The sequence below is a fragment of the Pongo abelii genome, chromosome 19 (genome assembly GCF_028885655.2).
Source record: "Pongo abelii isolate AG06213 chromosome 19, NHGRI_mPonAbe1-v2.0_pri, whole genome shotgun sequence".
NCBI lineage: Eukaryota > Metazoa > Chordata > Mammalia > Primates > Hominidae > Pongo > Pongo abelii.
This window is the reverse complement of record NC_072004.2, coordinates 80,885,088-80,902,744: the sequence shown is the minus strand read 5'-3', so window position 1 is coordinate 80,902,744 and position 17,657 is coordinate 80,885,088. Positions and strand designations below refer to the sequence as shown.

The window sequence follows — 17,657 nt, the reverse complement described above, 5'->3', positions numbered from 1 at the left end:
GCTCCAGATGGCACAGGAGTAGGAGGATGGGCTCTAGCCCGGTCTCGGGAGATGAGGTGGGAGAGGACTGAAGAAGTGGCAGAGGGAGGGCAGTCGGCCAGGGAGGAAAAGGAGAGGCAAGCCACCATGCATATGGTGGGGACAAGTGGGTGTCAGCACGAAATAGAGCTGGAGGGCCGGGCATGGTGGCTCACGCCTGTAATTCCTGTACTTTGGGAGGCCGAGGTGAGTGGATCACCTGAGGTCAGGAGATCAAGACCAGCCTAGCCAACATGGTGAATCCCCGTCTCTACTAAAAATATGAAAATTAGCCAGGTGTGGTGGCATGCGCCTGTAGTCCCAGCTACTCTGGAGGCTGAGGCAGGAGAATCACTTCAACCCGGGAGGCGAAAGTTCCAGGGAGCCAAGTTTGGGCCACTGCATTCCAGCCTGGGCAACAAGAGCGAGGCTCCTCTGTCTCAAACAAACAAAAAAAAGATAGAAAAAGAAACAGAGCTGGAAAAGGGCCTGGGCCTGGGTCGGCTACCTGTGCACCACACAAAGGGTTCTGGGCCTTATCCTGAAGGTTATGTGCAGGCGGGGAGGATCTGAAGCAGGAGAATGACATGGGTGGCTTCGCACTGCACAATGTTTACCATTGCAGCACTATGTAAGGGGGGTCAGGGGTTGGGGCTATAAACTGTAGGTGTGAAGCATCATTAGAACATTTGGCTGTCCCTGGCAAGAGCCGTGACAGTGGTTGTGGATTTGCGGAGCAGGGGGTGGCGGTGGGAGATTTTTTAGAGGCAGAATCAACAGGGCTGGGTGAATGAATGGAGGCGTTTGAGGGAGAAGGTGGAGTCTAGATGTGGCCCAGGTTTCTTTTTTTCTTTTTTTTTTTTTTTTTTGAGACAGAATCTCGCTCTGTCCCCCAGGCTGGAGTGCAGTGGCACCACTTCGGTTCACTGCAACCTCCACCTCCCGAGTTCAAACTATTCTCCTGCTCACCCTTCCAAGTAGCTGGGATTACAGGCGCGTGCCACCACGCCCGGCTAACTTTTTGTATTTTTTTAGTAGAGGTGGGGTTTCACCATATTAGCCAGGATGGGCTCGATCTGACCTCGTGATCCGCCCGCCTTGTTCTCCTGAAGTGCTGGGATTACAGGCATGAGCAACTGCACCCAGAGGAGAATAAGGCAACTTATTTCAAACTCAGCTAAACTTTGCTTTCCAGAAGTTGTTTAAAATGAGCAAAATAAGATATCAGAAGGTGAGGAAAATGTCTACGGGGGGCGGCTTAGGAACACGCGTCGCAGGTTGGCATGATGACTTTAGGGGGATTCCTTTCTACTTTCCAGTTCCTTTTCTAAAAATGACCTTGGGGGGCTGTTTTCTCCCTTTTCTAAAAATGACCTTGGGGGGCTGTTTTCTCCCCCAATCTCGCCCTTTGTTTTGGTGTCTCTCACTGTGGAGAAGATCACTTAAGAAAACAGAACCTCTTGGCCGGGGGCGGTGGCTCACGCCTGTAATGCCAGCATTTTGGGAGGCCAAGGCAGGCAGATCACAAGGTCAGGATGGGGGAATCACAAGGCCAACATGGGGAAACCCCGTCTCTACTGAAAATACAAAAAAAAAAAAAAAAAAAAAAAAAATTAGCCGGGAGTGGTGATGGGTGCCTGTAATCCCAGCTACTTGGGAGGCTGAGAAAGGGGAATTGCTTGAACCTGGGAGGCGGAGGTTGCAGTGAACCGAGATCGTGCCACTACACTCTAGCCCGGGCGACAGAGGGAGACTCCATCTCAAAAAACAAAAATACATACATACATACATACATACATACATACATACATAAAATAAAATAATAATAATAAAGAAAAAGGAAAGCAAAACCTCTTTCTGGATTTGTTTTAATATAGGTATATCGGTGCTCTCCTCTGATTATAAGCTCAGGCCAACTCCTAAAAGCCAAACTTGAAGACCACGAAGGGTGAGATGCTGGAAAAAAATCAGCAGTTTGCAGCTCTATTTACAATCCATAATAAAAGCACTCGAAAGTCAATCCAATTAGGAAGTTTTAAATTACTGTTTAACTGTGTTTTAAATTTCATATTAAAAAAAGATATTTTATCAACAAATAAATTCCCCCAACACTTCTGAAGATGGGATTTCTTTTTTTTTTTTTTTTTCTGAGGCAGAGTCTCACTCTGTCACCCAGGCTGGAGTGCAGTGGCACGATCTTGGCTCACTGCAACCTCCACCTCCTGGGTTCAAACGATTCCCCTGCCTCAGCCTCCCGAGTAGCTGAGATTACAGGTGTCTGCCACCACACCAGGCTAATTTTTGTATTTTTAGTAGAGATGGGGTTTCGCCATGTTGGTCAGGCTGGTCTTGAACTACTGACCTCAGCTGATCCGCCCACCTTGGGCTCCCAAAGTGCTGGGATTACAGGTGTGAGTCACTGCACCTGGCCTTGAAGATGGGATTTCTTAGGGAAACCTTACTTTTCCCCTTGTGGCTTCAAAATCTCCACCTTGGCATTCCCAGTCCCTCCTCTGCAAAGGGGAGAGGAAGTAGGTCCATTCCTCCTTAGGTGGATCAACTCCACGGAGATGCCCATGTAAATGGCTGCCACTCTAAAAGACGTGGGTCGAACTGTCCCAGATCAGGCTGTGGGTAGCCCAGCTGGCAGAGTCAAGGCAACCTACCTACAGGTAGGGGCTGGATGAAGTGTGCTTTAGAGGGATTTCAGACAGAAGCCCTGTTGTGATTCTTTTAGGAAAGTATCCCAGATTGTATGTATTAGTCCTGTTGTAAAAGTCAAGACCTCCAGATGGTCCCGCCCCCTCCATCTCAGCCAGCCCCGCCCTGGGTCTCCTCACTATGGTGTGGAGGAAAAAGAGGCTGGGCCAGGAGTCAGGACCCCTCAGAAGTTCCAGCTCATCTCTGATACGGGCAAAGTGATCCTGGGGAAATCTCACTTTCTCTTTGCTTAAGTTGTCTGATTTCTTTCTTTCTTTTTGGAGACAGATTTTCGCTCTTGTTGCCCAGGCTGGAGTGCAATGGCGCGATCTCCGCTCAATGCAACCTCTGCCTCTCGGGTTCAGGCGATTCTCCTGCCTCAGCCTCCCGAGTAGCTGGGATTACAGGCATGCATCACCATGCTCAGCCAATTTTTGTATTTTTAGTAAAGACAGGGTTTCACCATGTTGGACAGGCTGGTCTCGAACTCCTAACCTCAGGTGATCCGCCCACCTCAGCCTCCCAAACTGTTGGGATTACAGGCGTGAGCCACCACACCCAGCCAATTTGTCTGGTTTCTTAAATGAAGGGTTGGACTAGATAACACTTGAATGGCCCCTGGGCTTATTTCTTTCTCCATAGGACTGTCTTTGAAAGATGGTAGCAGGGCACAGCCTCCTTTATCTCATTTAGGCCCCCTATGGTCAGCCTCCTGGGGTCATACTTCCCCAGATTGTCGCTCCCAATGGACAGTATCTTTGCTTTGGAGATAGGGAGTTTCTTCCCAGAATAGGTAACAGGCTATTGAGGGAACAGAGTTACTCTGCGAAAATAACCACCATGTTTTATTGTGTGTCCAGCTCTTTGCCAGGCATTTATCGTATTGCTCAGGCTCACAACAGCCTTTGCAGGGGAGGTTTCCTCCAGTCTACAGGTGAACAAACGGAAACTCAGCGTGGTCAGGTAACCTCCAGTCTTAGGAAAGGTTACCTGTGTCTCTCTTCCCCTTCCTCCCCAAACAAAGGCACATTGTCTAAGGCGGCACCTTTCCAAAGGAATAAAAGACAAAGTTACTGAATCTGAGAGAGCCGTGTCCTGGGTCTCAGCTCCTCTGAAGTCCCAGCTGGTGTGACTTCCCCTCCACAGTGGTTTTTGTGGGGCTGACTAAAGGTCAGAGATCTGGCCAGATGCCTCCCAGGGAGCCCTTAGTCCTTGTTTTCTGGGATTCTAGGATTTCAGCCCAGTATATAATTCCAGCAAAGAATCACTCTCTGCTTTATTAAACTTGTCTGCACTTAGGCAAAGTGGACTGTTTATCCTCTGTACGGTTTTTCTTTTAAGGTGGAGCGGGGGGTGAGTGAGCATGTGCAGAAATCCATCACCTTGCTTTCCAGTTTCCAGGCAACCGTGCAGGATTACAACAAGTCACATGATAGCGCTGCTGCCAGGGACAAGGGGAAAATGGAAAACGTGCTATCTTGAGAAAGAGGCTGCTATAAGCACAGGACTTTGGATTCTCCTCTAGAAATATTATCAACAAGTAGTCAGAGACCCAGAGGCTAGAGAGAGGGCTTTCCAGCACTTGGCCCAGCCTCCTGCTGGGAGGGAAGTGTCCCACCAGATATAAAGCTGTAGGAAAGGGGACAGGCCAGGGGTGATGGTGGAGGGAGTCACTGCCCTAAGGTGACCCGAGCACCTGTTCTGGAAACCATGCTCGCAGAGGAGTTATTTTTTATTTATTTATTTTTATTTTTTTATTTTTTGAGGTGGAGTTTGCTCTTGTTGCCCAGGCTGGAGTGCAATGGCACAATCTCGGCTCACCGGAACCTCCGTCTCCTGGGTTCAAGTGATTCTCCTGCCTCCGCCTCTCAAGTAGCTGGGATTACATGCATGTGCCACCACACCTGGCTAATTTTGTATTTTTAGTAGAGACAGAGTTTCTCCATGTTAGTCAGGCTGGTCTCGAACTCCTAACCTCAGGTGATCCGCCTGCCTTGGCCTCCCAAAGTGCTGGGATTACAGGCGTGAGCCACCACGCCTGGCCCTCAGAGCAGTTATTATTGACCGAGAAGATCCAAACCAAACCGGGCCTTGCTCCTGGGTCCCCAGTCCCAGTCCCCTCTTGCTACGGTCGCAGCCATGGCATAATGAGGTAGTCCTTTGGTTAAAGTTGAGCCTACAGTGATTAGGGCTGGTTGGGGGAGGCAGTGACGGGTCAGTGGGGACAACTGGGAGGAGAAGAAAACCACCCATGAAGACCAAGTTTCCACTTCCTTTTTGAAAACATCTTTTTTCTGAACATTGTTTATGTTGATTTTAGATGTTTTGATTTTTCTATCTCTCCCCCACCCCCCCCATTGTGTGCGTGTGTGTGTGTGTGTGTGTGTGTGCCTTTACTGTTGTTTATATGGTAGACACTTTTATGGCAATCCATACCCCTCTGTCTACACTTCTGTTCCAGTAATAACACCCTCTGTGGCCTAAAGACTCCCTGGAACCACAGCGACAGTTTTACTCTTGGCACTCCTGGGGTGGCCAAAGGTGGTGGCTGTGTTCTTGGCCCTGGGCCAGCTCAGAGCTGGTGGCTAAGAGGGTCCATGGGCCACTGACCCCCCAGAATACCAGCAGGCCGGGGCTTTTAGAGCCCACTGGTTTCCTCACACCCAGACGTTGTCCTAAGGCAAAGATGAGTCATCGGGCCACACTCTTTCTCCGGCCTTCCTGGCTGGCTTCAGGGCCACATTTCAGAGCTGGTACTGCTCTCTTTATGCCAACCTGGCTGCCTGGGGTCGAGAGCCTGGAGGGGCAGACCATGGGCACCGAGAGGCAGGTTTTGGGGAGGAGCTACCACTTGTCATGGCACCCACGAGCCAGAGTCCAGCAGCATGGCTCTAAGAGCTTTCTAGTCCCTTGTCACAGCCCCTTAGGCTGAGGGCAGGTGGCGCACAGTCCTGCCGCCTGCCCCTTTCCAGCAGATCATGGGTGGTGGATCTTCCTCCTCTTTTTCTTTCTTTTTTCTTTTTTTTTTTTGAGATGGAGTCTTGCTCTGTTGCCCAGGCTCACTGCAACCTTAACCTCCTGGGTTTAAATGATTCTCCTGCCTCAGCCTCCCGAGTAGCTGGGACTACAGGCACCCACCACCACGCCTGGCTAATTTTTGTATTTTTAGTAGGGACAAGGTTTCACTATGTTGGCCAGGCTGGTCTCGAATGCCTGACCTCAGGTGATCCGCCTGCCTTGGCCTCCCGAACTGCTGGGATTACATGGGTGAGCCACCACACCCAGCCTCTTCCTTCTCTTTTTCTATGGATACCTAGATAGAGCCACAATTCTTGCACGTTTTAAAGTTCTGAAGGCCTAATGACAGGCCATCTTGCATTTAAAAGGGCTTGTCATCCATTAAGTTGGAAAGTAAGAGCCTTGCACAGCTCTGAGGCCGGCACTGTGCCTTTCACTTCTTGGATTTCTTTGGTTCACACCTTTATGTGTGTGTGTGTGTGTGTGTTTTTTTTTTTTTTTTTGAGGGAGTCTCACTTTGTCACCCAGCCTGGCATGCAGTGGCGCCATCTTGGCACACTGCACCCCCTCCCCCCCGCCCCGTCTCCTAGGTTCAAGCGATTCTCCTGCCTCAGCCTCCCGAGTAGCTGGGACTACAGGCATGTGCCACCACACCCGGCTGATTTTTGTATTTTTAGTAGAGACGGGGTTTCGCCATGTTGGCCAGGCTGGTCTCGAACTCCTGACCCAGATGATCCTCCAGCATGGGCCTCCCAAAATGCTGGGATTACAGGCGTGAGCCACCGTCCCTGGCCCTTTATGTTTTTTAAAAGGAAGAAAAGTTAATTATTCGCTCATAACATAAGGAATCATTCTATAGCAGCAGCAGAATAAATACATAATGTTCTGGGTTTGTGACATATTTTCTCATTTTAAGGGAGAAGAGAAGGTTGTGTGTGCCTTATAAACATTTTTGGGGAAATGTGGGAGAAATTCAAAGGTGACAATGCGGTGAGGAGTTTTCGATACATTAAAACGGTATGCATGCCTTGTCGTTTGGAGTGGAAAAAAGACATTCCATATCGGTTTAATATGTAACATATGGCAGAAGAGGAGACTTTGGAAGAGTAACGGGTATGCAGTTGTTTGGGAGAGATGGCCAATGTGTGCCGCTATGAGGGTCTTACGGCCAGCAGGTTAGGAAGCTGGACCTAGGTCTTCAGGGCACTGAGGTATGCCTCCTAACTGGTGTTAGCACTCAGGCCTATACTGGCGGATTCACACCCCATTTTCACACATGCACAAACGCAATTCATCCACCAACTGCAGTCCTATATTTACCCGAACTCAGATGCACGTGCACAAGCGCGCACAGGCATGCTCACGCCTCCAGCGGCTGGGCCCGAGTCCGCCCTATGACAGCGGGCCAGCCAACCCCAGGGCCGGAACTTCCTTTATAAAGTCCTCCAAGCCCAAATTCCGAGGGAAACTTGAATAGAGGTAGAAAAGCGTTTGATGATAGAAAAAAAAAAAATCTGCTTGCTTGCAGTTCTTGCGATGGCCATAATGCTACAAGAAACTGTTGCATTCCAGAGCCGGGGAGAGCGAGGGCAGGCAGCGGGAGGAGGCGGGAGCAGAGAGGCCGGAGAACTTGAAAGAAGAAATCAGAACTCGGGCTGAGAACGCCCTCGGGGCCGCGGGGGGCTGGCAGGGGGCGGAGGAGAGGCCGGGGAAGGGTTAACGCGGGAGCGGAGCGTGCGGCGTGGGCGGGCCGGGGCGGGGCGGGGCGGGCGCGGGGCGCTGTCCCTTTAAGGCGGGCGGCGCGGGCCGGCCGAGCGCGGCTGTGATTGGCGCGGCGGGATCACTGGCTTCGCGAGCCTGGCCCGGGGGAGTCGGCTGGAGCCGGCTGCGCTTTGATAAGGTCCTGGCAACTCAGTAACAGCCCGAGAGCCGGGAAATAAAAATAACCCCTCAGAGCGATGGATTTCGGGGCCGTCCGGCGGCCGAGGCGCCCGCCGAAGGCCCTGCTGTAAAAGGTGGGGGTGGAGGCTCGGCCCCAGCGGAGCCGCTTCAAAGAAAGCCCCCCTCGGACAGGGGGCGAGGTCGCGCCGAGCCGCGGCGTGGGCGCGGGGGACGGGAGGGGGCCCGGCCAGGCGGGGACCGGGCCTGGAAGGGGTCGCGGGCGGGGCGGCCCTGCGGAGCGGCGGCGGGGCTGCGGGGGGCGGCCTGGGGCGCGGCCGGCGCGTACCTCCCTTTCAGGACCGTGCACTCGGCTCGCGCCTTTGAAGTACACAGTTAAATCCACAGCGCAGTTTTTGTTGGAAGCACCCGGAGGACATTTGGTGCGGCGAGTGACTGCTGGAAACAGGACCTGCGTTGAAAGCCGGGCCGGGCGGGGGCCGCAGGGGCGGGGGGCGGCCGCGGCGGGGGCGGAGGCCCGCTCGGATCTTTTGCATAAAAGGGGCGGCGGGGCGCGCCGTTCCCCCTCCACGGCCGGTGGTTTTCGCTCTGAACCCGGGATTGTTGTTTCCCGCACCCCCTCCCCCGCCGCGCGACTCCCCATGTTCCCCGACGCCGCGGCCGGCCCGGGGTTCCCGGGGCTGCCGCCGCGAGCCGAGCCGGGGGCCGGGGCCGGGCCCCTGCCAGGGGCGCCTGCGAGGTCTCGCCGCGGAGCGCGCGCGGGGATCAATGGTGAGTGCCGAGGCCGAGGTGGCCGGGCGGCCTGCGCGCTTTGATGTGCGGGGCGGCCCTTTGAAGTTGGCAGGTCGGCTATTTCGGGGCGCGCTAGGGGCCGGCGCGGAGGGGAGCGGCGGACCTGGCGCCCAGCGTTCCGGGAGGGCTTGGCCGGGCAGCCCTGTGCGCCCTGCGCCGGAGCCCCCTCCCCAGCGCGGGGACCGGGTTGGCGGGGGGCCGGGAGAGGAGACTTATCCGAGTGGCGGCAGTGGCGGGGGCGGAGAGGGGGCAGATACCCCCCGGGGGTCGCGTCGCTGTCGCGGTTATGGATGTGAGTCGGGGTGTGAGTGCGCGTGGGAGTGCCTTTGGGAGGTGGGATGAAAGGGTAGCGGCGCCCCCCGCTTGCCCTCCCCCGCCCCCCGCCTCTCCTCCGCCCCATCCTCTCCTCCTACTTCTCTCCCCCTCCCCTTATCCCCTCCCTGCCGCGGGTCCGCGCTAAGGGGCCCACAGCGCTGGCGGAGGCTCAGTCTGCGCGCAGGACCGGCCCAAGTACGGGGCGCCCGCGTTCCTCGCTTCCCTCCTCCCGGCCCGGGCCCCGCGCCCGTGGCCGCCCCGGCCCCTTTTGCGGAGAGGCAGAGACTCCGCGCGTCGCCATTTCTGGATTAGGCTGCTGCTTTCTGTGCTTTTTCTGCGGGCGCCTCTGCAAGCGGCGGCGCCGGGGACAGACCCCCCCGCCCGGGCTCGGGGCGCTGCTGGCGCGTCCCGGGGCTCCGGCCTCGAGGTGTGCCCGCCGGGACTCTGGAGGCGTTCGGTTGCATTTGGGCCGGGGGACCGGGCCGGAGGGGCTCGGAGAACATGAGAGCCCGGCCTCGGCGGCCTTCGTCTTCCAGGTAACGGGGCCGCTCCACCTCCCACCGCCCGGGTAGCGCGGTGCTAACGGCAGCCCCACTTCTTCGTGGGCCGCGCCGCCCAGCCCCGCGGCTCGAGGCTCTGGTCGGGGTCAGCGTGCACCCATCCCAGATCCGGGGTCCCTGGCTTCTCGCCCGGGGTTGCACCCCGTTCCCCGGTCCGCCGCTACCCTTCTTAGTTTGATCTTTTCCGTGCTAGGGAAAGCACCTTGTTTATTGGTTAGATAAGACTTTTTTCTTTGGAAAAAAGACAGGCTTGAAATCAGTAGAGTTTGGGATTCTTGGCACAGGCAGTAGTGGCGTGAGACGGCTGGTGATCCAGTTTTGTAGGTTTCGCGGATCTGGGAGGTGGGTTGGGGGCACGGGGGCGACGGTTCCGAGGCTTCTTAGCTCTCTCTCAAAGTTTGAAGATCAAAGTCTCCACTGAGTGAGTTGGTTTCTGGTTTGGGGGAGGTCAGGGAAGACAGAGGTGTTGACTGAGCTGGATTCTTGGCGGGGGTAGGGGGCGCGCAGCGAACACTCAAATCTGAGTTGGGGAGGGGGTGTTTGCGTGCTGAATCTGGGAGTCCGGGAGCCCAATCCGCCTGTGCTGGGCGGGCTTCTCTTGGGCCAGGATCTTCTGAATTTTTAAGGAGTGGGAAGAGGGAGCGCAGAGGGAGGGGGTGGGTGGGGAGAATGGGAACCAGATGCCGGGGAAGGGCACGTTTGGAGCTCGAGTTATCTGTGCAGAGCCGAGTGGGGAAATATACCGAAATTGGTTTCACCTGCACACAGCCTAGCGGCTGGGAGTGTGCCTTTTTGGAGTTGATGGTATCGGGGGAGGGAGGCGAGGCGCGGGCTGAGCTGCCCTGCGTGCGCCCTGGCCGAGTGGGTTTTTGGAAGGTTGTGTCTTACACCTCCGGTGTCCCCCTGCCGTCCCCAGCTCTTGCCTTCCTCTCACCTTCCCCGCCTCTTTCCCAACAGCTCCCTCCCACCCCCGACCCCGAAAAGTGTGCAGGGAGCTCAGATTTCGCCTTTGAAAAGCAGCGCCCGATACTTTAGATGAGCACCTCGCAGATAGCTGGGTTGGTTGATTTGAATTTGAGGAGTTGAAAAGCCTGTTTACTTTCTTGCTTTGATGTTGAGTAGATCTGGTTTTGATTAGATCAATACCCTTTTCTCTCTCCCCACCTCCCCCCTTCCTTTTCTTTCCAGAGAGGAGGCTCAGATGAGCCCCTGCTGACTTGAGAGAGACAGAGAGACCACGCCGATTGCTGAGAGGAACTGGAAGAAGAAAAATTCCCAAACTCACTGGGAAGAGCTCCCTCACCATGAGTAGCGCTATGTTGGTGACTCGCCTCCCAGACCCCAGCAGCAGCTTCCGTGAGGATGCCCCGCGGCCCCCAGTGCCAGGGGAAGAAGGGGAGACCCCACCGTGTCAGCCAGGGGTGGGCAAGGGCCAGGTCACCAAACCCATGCCTGTCTCTTCCAACACCAGGCGGAACGAAGATGGGTTGGGGGAGCCGGAGGGGCGGGCATCTCCGGATTCCCCTCTGACCCGGTGGACCAAGTCCTTACACTCCTTGTTGGGCGATCAAGACGGTGCTTACCTGTTCAGAACTTTCCTGGAGAGGGAGAAATGCGTGGATACCTTAGACTTCTGGTTTGCCTGCAATGGATTCAGGCAGATGAACCTGAAGGATACCAAAACTTTACGAGTAGCCAAAGCGATCTACAAAAGGTACATTGAGAACAACAGCATTGTCTCCAAGCAGCTGAAGCCTGCCACCAAGACCTACATAAGAGATGGCATCAAGAAGCAGCAGATTGATTCCATCATGTTTGACCAGGCGCAGACCGAGATCCAGTCGGTGATGGAGGAAAATGCCTACCAGATGTTTTTGACTTCTGATATATACCTCGAATATGTGAGGAGTGGGGGAGAAAACACAGCTTACATGAGTAATGGGGGACTTGGGAGCCTAAAGGTCGTGTGTGGCTATCTCCCCACCTTGAACGAAGAAGAGGAGTGGACTTGTGCCGACTTCAAGTGCAAACTTTCGCCAACCGTGGTTGGCTTGTCCAGCAAAACTCTGAGGGCGACGGCGAGTGTGAGGTCCACGGAAACTGTTGACAGTGGATACAGGTAAGACTTGGACGGGGGCAGGTGGGCTGATGCTGTGCACTTTGCAGATGTTTTAAGTATGGTGGATGGATGGATGGGTGTGCTGCAGACTGACAGGTCTGTTGAGTTAGGACGGCTGGCCATGAACCCTTTTTGATCTTGCTTTTTGTTGTTGAAAGAGGGGGAAAGTGATGCACATACAGTAAATACCTGCAGTCTTCTAGTGCTGACATCAAACAGTGGCAAGCAGTATTCACTAATGTGGGTTACTTATTATCCCGGGCTAGTGTCTCAGAAGAGGTTGAGAGAGAGAGAGAGGACAGCAGCTTTTGATGCCTCTGAGTCACCAGATCCACTAAGCGCCGGTTTTGGAAGGGGTCATTTCACCACTAATCAGTAGAGGGTGGAATTAATGTGGCTAGGGAGGCAGCTGGGTTGTGGTGGAGGCACAGGAAAAAATATGTGCACCCATTGAGGGGTAAGTGGGATTTTTTTTTTGAACTTTTCTGTTAAGATAAGAGCCAGCAATTGGCTTAACTGAGCTTGTGGTTCCCTTTGTAGAATTAGATATTTACCCAGCAAGAAAGGCCTCTAACTAGGGAAGGTCCTGTGACTTTCCCGAATGAAGGACCCTTAGCTTTAGAGCCTGCTGGCATATTAATCCAGGTTTTAAATGCTCATGAGTCCGAGGGTCAGACTTCAGTTGATTATTTTGTTAGTGCTGATGGAGAAGAGATCTTGGCCCGGGAGTACTGGGGCCCTGGAGTACTTTCTCTTTGAGGCTTCAAAGACAAATAGTTCTTTGCAGAATGGCCAAGTCTTAAGATTCTTGACCTTTGGAGGCAACTTCAGACCTCTTGTTGAATGAGTTTTTCTGTTTTCTCCCCTCCTCCCAACTTCCAAATATCCGAAAAGAGAAGGAGCCTCTTAATTCTGGGGTGTGGTTTATGACGGGCAGGGGATGGGGCTGCACTTGACTGCTCTCTGAATGGTTTATCTTGCTCTCTGTGTGTTAGGGGCCCAGGATGCGATCTGATAGCTGCCTCTGGATTTCCCTTTCTCTGTAGGATGTGGTCTCTAGTGCCCAGCAGCAGGAAGAGAGGTGGGCACCAGATGGTTGATCTTGAGCCTCTCAGGGTGGCCAGGTCTGAGCCTAGCGGGCCATGATTTTAGGGGCGGCCGAGAGTTGACTGTTGGCGAGGAGGGGAAGGGCTTGTTCTCCAACCACCAGGGGGCGCACTTGTGGCTTGGGAACCAGTTTTACTCAGACATCTGGTCTACACCTAAGTGGAACCAGGTTGACTTTTGCAAGGAAGCACAGGTTCCAGGGAGGTGTTTCAGCGTCTTTATGCTTATGGAGTCAGGTTGTCTGGGAGGAAGATCCTGGGTCTGGCCTCTGCAGTAGGTCAGTCGCTGGGCACCTGCTACGCCTGCCCGCCCTATTATGAGACCATTTGGGTAAGCCTCTGGCGCTGGCCTCCTTGCCCTCTAGCCTGGCAGCCAGAGCTGAGACTACTTAAGAGCTGTGGTAAAGGCTGCTTCTCCAGGGGCCTCCTGACTGGGGCTTCTGTGTCTCCCACTGTCGGGACCAGAGTGTCACCTTCGTAAATAGCACAGTGTGTGGTTTTGGATGCCCTCCCCAGGCACGGCTCTGCTGTGAACCCTCCCCTTTGTGGGTGGGCAGTTGAGACCCAGCCTGGGCTTGCCTCATCTGGGATATTACCAGGATTCAACTCACGAAGCTTTTGAGATCTAGAAGGCAGGGACAGAAGCTCCTGTTTTCCAGGGCTGCCTTCTTGGCTGTGAACTGTGGACATCATTGATCAAGAGGTGACAGCTTGTCATTGACCTGAGAGTTTCCATACTAGATTCATGTGTGCCTTCTGCCACTGTTGGGTTGAGATGAAGCATCTTAAAGGACTCTCTGAAGCTCATATGTCTTAGCTGGGCATATTTAAAGAGAATTTAAGACATAGCCAGATGATCTAACATCATTTTAACATGCAAGATATTCGAGTGTGTGCACAGTATATGGAAAGGTCTGCTGACTCCTTATTCAAAGGCTTGCTTTCCAGCCCGGTCCACCACTTACTACCTGGGTGTTGAAGCCTTTCTGAACCGCATGTGCCCATCTGTAAAATGGGTGGGCACCATTCCTTCTGTCTGTGTCGTAGGATTGTTATTAGGACCAAAATAATCAACATGAAAGCCTTTTGTAGAGAGAAACGTTTTGAACAGCTGCAAAGTGTTATAATTAGTATAATTAGTAATGATGATGTAAATAGGGCAACCAGGTTGGGATGTCACTTTTAAAGGGTGACTCTTGGCTTAGCCCATTTTCCATGCCTCAACTTTCTTGTTGAACTGAAGTCTGTTTTTCCAGCTAGTTCATGGAATGTAAAGATCCCATCTAAGGTTTAAGTTCCCCCCTTCCCTCTCCCGCACACTCACTCATTCTGCAGAGTACCTGGCATCTGGGATGGGCTTAATAAGTTAGTAAAATGAATGAAACAGAAACGTCAGTCCTGCTGAGGAGGGTCTTTCTTCATCAGCTGCTGAGGAGCGGTCTTGGCAGCCGGATGCCCGGGGCACTGGCCAGGCTTGCAAGCCCTGTGTTTACCTCGGGCACTCAAAGGAGCTTCGTTTTTAACGACTTGTTTGTGTCCTTACTGATTTGGTGTCAGGTTTAATATAAATAGTTGGGGCGGAAGAGCAGGAATTATCCTCAGAGGGCAGGACTCTGGTCTGAGTGGTTGAGGGGGATGCCTGGGCTTTTGACGATGGCTATAAATAACCTAGAGCAAAAGCAACTTGTTGGTAGGAGCACGTGTAAAATCCCCAGCACACAGACACACACATGCACAGTGTCGAGGTGTGTGTGAAGGGGGGTTGTGGGATTAGGCACTGGGCCCAGCATTTATTTTAGGGAGGAGAATACGGTGCTGGGTGCACAGAGCCCTCCCTGTGTCCTCGCCTTTCTGCACGGGCCCTTGTGTGTCCTGCCCAAGGTGGGGCTCATCTGCCTCCCGTTGGGCCCTCTGCTCTGGCCTCCCTTAAAAGAAGTCGGGCCCAGCAGATGGCCCTCTGCTGGCTCCGAGTGCTGCTTCCAGTTCTCTGAAAGAACTCGCTGATGAGGCCCGTTTTTGTGCGGAGCCATTGGAATCAAGCTTGGCTTCAATTATCAAAGAAAATGATGCCATAGGAAAGATATGCTGGAAGCAGTAGTCCACAATTAGAGGATGGAAGCTCTGGTGAGGGCAGTTTGCTAAGATCCACTTGTAAAAGTTTGCCTGTTTTCAAAAGGCCCCTTTGCCCAGTGCTGTTGGAGTCCTGGCCCCTTGCCGAGTGTCCCTTGATCTTGCCTTAGAAAATGCTTGTTGAAGAGGGTATTGCCTTTTGGGCAGTGACCTTGTGAGTAAATTTTCAGAGGGCTCTTGGAAAGCCCTGAACGCACAGACTTAGAAGCACATACTTTTGAAGTTGCATTGTTTTGAGAAGGGAACGTGAGGAGGAGGAGGAAGAGGAGGAGGAGGAGAAGGAGGAGGACCCCTTATGGTCAGTTCTGTGCTCCCTGTGTGGAGGCTCCCCTCTGGTATATGGGGAGGGGCAGGGCCACAGCATCTCATCAAGAGGAGATAAGAACAGGATAGGGGAAAACAGAAAGCAGCCGGCACCTCCTTTCCCTGAAGGTTCCAGGGGTCTCTGCCACCTGCAGGCTGAAAACCCTTTGCTTACTGAGGTTGCAAACCAGGTCTGTGGATGTGAGGCCGATGCAAAAGCTGCAGCATAGGCCTCTACTCTGTGTAGGAATTTAAAATCCTTGCAGCAACTGGAAGCACAACAGTCCTGAAGAAAAAAAGCATCTGGGTACAATTACTGTAGAGTGGTTTGAGTTTCTCCCCTCCCCCCCCTTTTTTTTTTAAAGTAATCACAAGAAAACAGCCCCACTCCGTTTTCTTAAAATTATGTGGCACTTTTGACAAAGGTCTGGGTTCTGAAATACCGAGTCTCTGCCTCTCCCCGCAACCCTGCCTCCTTTCTCTGCCCCGTCTTGTTATGATTGTAGGAAAATCCAAGTACTTTATTGCAGTTAACTGAGTTAAGAGCAGTATATTCCATTTTTAATTACTGGTCACACAGTAGTCCTCTATTTTGGAAGTGAAGGGAGACAAGTTTATTTTGGGATCCATGTGTTAAACAACGAGTGCAAAGCTGTGTGAGCACACATAGGGTTTGAGTTAGGTGTCTTTTTTGCTGGGAGGAAGGAATTTTCTATTGAGTCATTTTCTCCCCACAGAGGTTGAAGTATAGCTCTTACATTGGAGACATGGTTGATGTGTTAATACCACCAAGATAGCAGGGCTGAAGGCATGGAAGAAAGAGTGTTTGAATGCTATTTAAGGCTGTTTTGGTTTTTTTGGTGTTGCACCATGCCTGTTAAACTAAAAAACTTTTCCAGCGACCCATCTGATGGTCTTAGGTCCTTTAAGGAGAGTCAACAAGGTTTTGAGTCACTGCCACGTGCCACTCACTGCTTTCAGCATCGGAGATTCCTGTGAGGACAGGGCTGTCCCTCATGGAGCTTACAGTCTGGTTTCACAGGACAGGTGTTCAACATGGAAACACCAGTGCCCAGTCATTATAAATCATGATAAAGATGATGAAGGAAATTAGGGCAGTTGAGAAAATAGGAGCTCTCCAGTTTTTTGTTTTTGTTTTTGTTTTTTTTTTTGAGATGGAGTTTCATTCTTGTTGCCTAGGCTGGAGTGCAATGGTGCAATCTCTGCTCACCACAACCTCTGCCTCCTGGGTTCAAGCGATTCTCCTGCCTCAGCCTCTCAAGTAACTGGGATTACAGGCATGTGCCACCACGCCTGGCTAATTTTATATTTTTAGTAGAGATGGGGTTTCTCCATGTTGGTCAGGCTGGTCTCAAACTCCCGACCTCAGGTGATCCACCCATCTCGGCCTCCCAAAGTGCTGGGATTACAGGCGTGGGCCACCGCGCCTGGCTGGAGCTCTGTTTTTGTTGGCACTTGGTTTTTTCTTGGAATTTTCCTGTGATTTCCCCCAAATTACTGTGCCTTTGTTGGTTCATTTGGAGAACTTCAGAACTTGGTGCAGAGGCCATGATCCAACTGCCTGCTGTTCAGGTGGGTGCCCACGTCTGGAGGGGTTGTGACTCAGCCCAGCAGTGAGCACTGCAGCCAAGCCGGCAGCAGTGCCCAGCCTCTGACTTCTGGTGCCTACTGAGAGTGCCTACAGAATGGCCTCATCACTGGATTCCTAACAACAGGAAAAGGCCCCAAGGAAGTCATCTTGTGCATCCTGCTTCAAGGCAGTATCCACGCCTCACTTACGCACCCAGATGGCTGGGCACTTTGGCCTGTTTTAAAGACTTGGGTGATTTCACAGCCTGTCCCCACCTACTTTATGGATTTCCTCCTACCATTTAGAAGTATTTTTTTCTTTCTAACTTTTGAAGCCCATTTCCCCTTGTTCTTCCTTTAGTGGGGATGCTGAACAGAGAGTCCCCCTTCTCAACTACGAGGCCTTTTTCACTGAATCAACCTTCTCTTCTCCAGAAGAATGAACTGTTCTTTTTACTCTCACCACTTCTCTCTGCCCTTGGTGTTGGGGAATTCCAGATTGACGACACATGGACCAGGAGGAAGGCCTGGAAGATCTTACCATTTTCATTTAATCTTCACCAAAAAATCCCAGGAGGTCATGAGACTTTCTGCCCTCTACAGATATGAGAACAGGGTCAGAGTGTCCAAGTGACAGTTACAAGTCACTTGGTCAAAAGTGTTGAGGGGTGCATGTGCAGTGCTCCTGGTCTGCACCTTCTGGTCAGTTCTATGTCTACAGCATATTTCTAAGATCTGACTTGATGCAGTTGGACAGGATCAAGGGCACAGCTGTGGTCCAGCTCCTCTGGCCAAGTCTGACAAGGCCTTTGGCCCACGTGGTGCTAAGTTACCTCCTTGGGTGGTTGTGATGATTACCGGGGTCCCTTCTGGCTTAAAAAGTTTATGGCCCTGTAACTTTTTGTGTTTGTTTGGTGACTCCAACAAGCGCAAACTCCTTAAAGGCAGAGACTGCCTCTCCCACCTTCTTTTCCATCCCACCATCCCCTGTTGAGACAGACCCTCACACCAAATTGTGGCGGTGGCTTTCCCCAGGGCTCCCTGCCTGTACCTACCCCTCCTTTCCATCCAGCCTGGTGACAGACCTTGGATCCTATGTGCTGATGG

At 52.8% G+C, this 17,657-nt stretch overlaps 1 protein-coding gene across 10 annotated transcripts in view; it reads left to right on the top strand.

Annotated features, from left to right (window-relative positions):
- The first annotated feature begins 7,550 nt into the window (after positions 1 to 7,550).
- Positions 7,551 to 17,657, top strand: part of AXIN2 (axin 2) — a 32,997-nt gene continuing 22,890 nt past the window's right edge. For 2 of the 10 annotated variants that reach the window (XM_024234940.3, XM_024234937.3), the window contains exons 1-2: positions 7,553 to 7,751; positions 10,491 to 11,421. In XM_024234940.3, the coding sequence (XP_024090708.1) occupies positions 10,607 to 11,421 (815 nt within the window). In that variant the 5' untranslated portion in view covers positions 7,553 to 7,751; positions 10,491 to 10,606. Of the gene's footprint in view, positions 7,752 to 8,158; positions 8,407 to 8,839; positions 9,724 to 9,986; positions 10,361 to 10,490; positions 11,422 to 17,657 lie in introns of those variants that run through there. The other 8 variants (XM_024234938.3, XM_063718256.1, XM_054535698.2 and 5 more) reach the window with 8 other exon arrangements.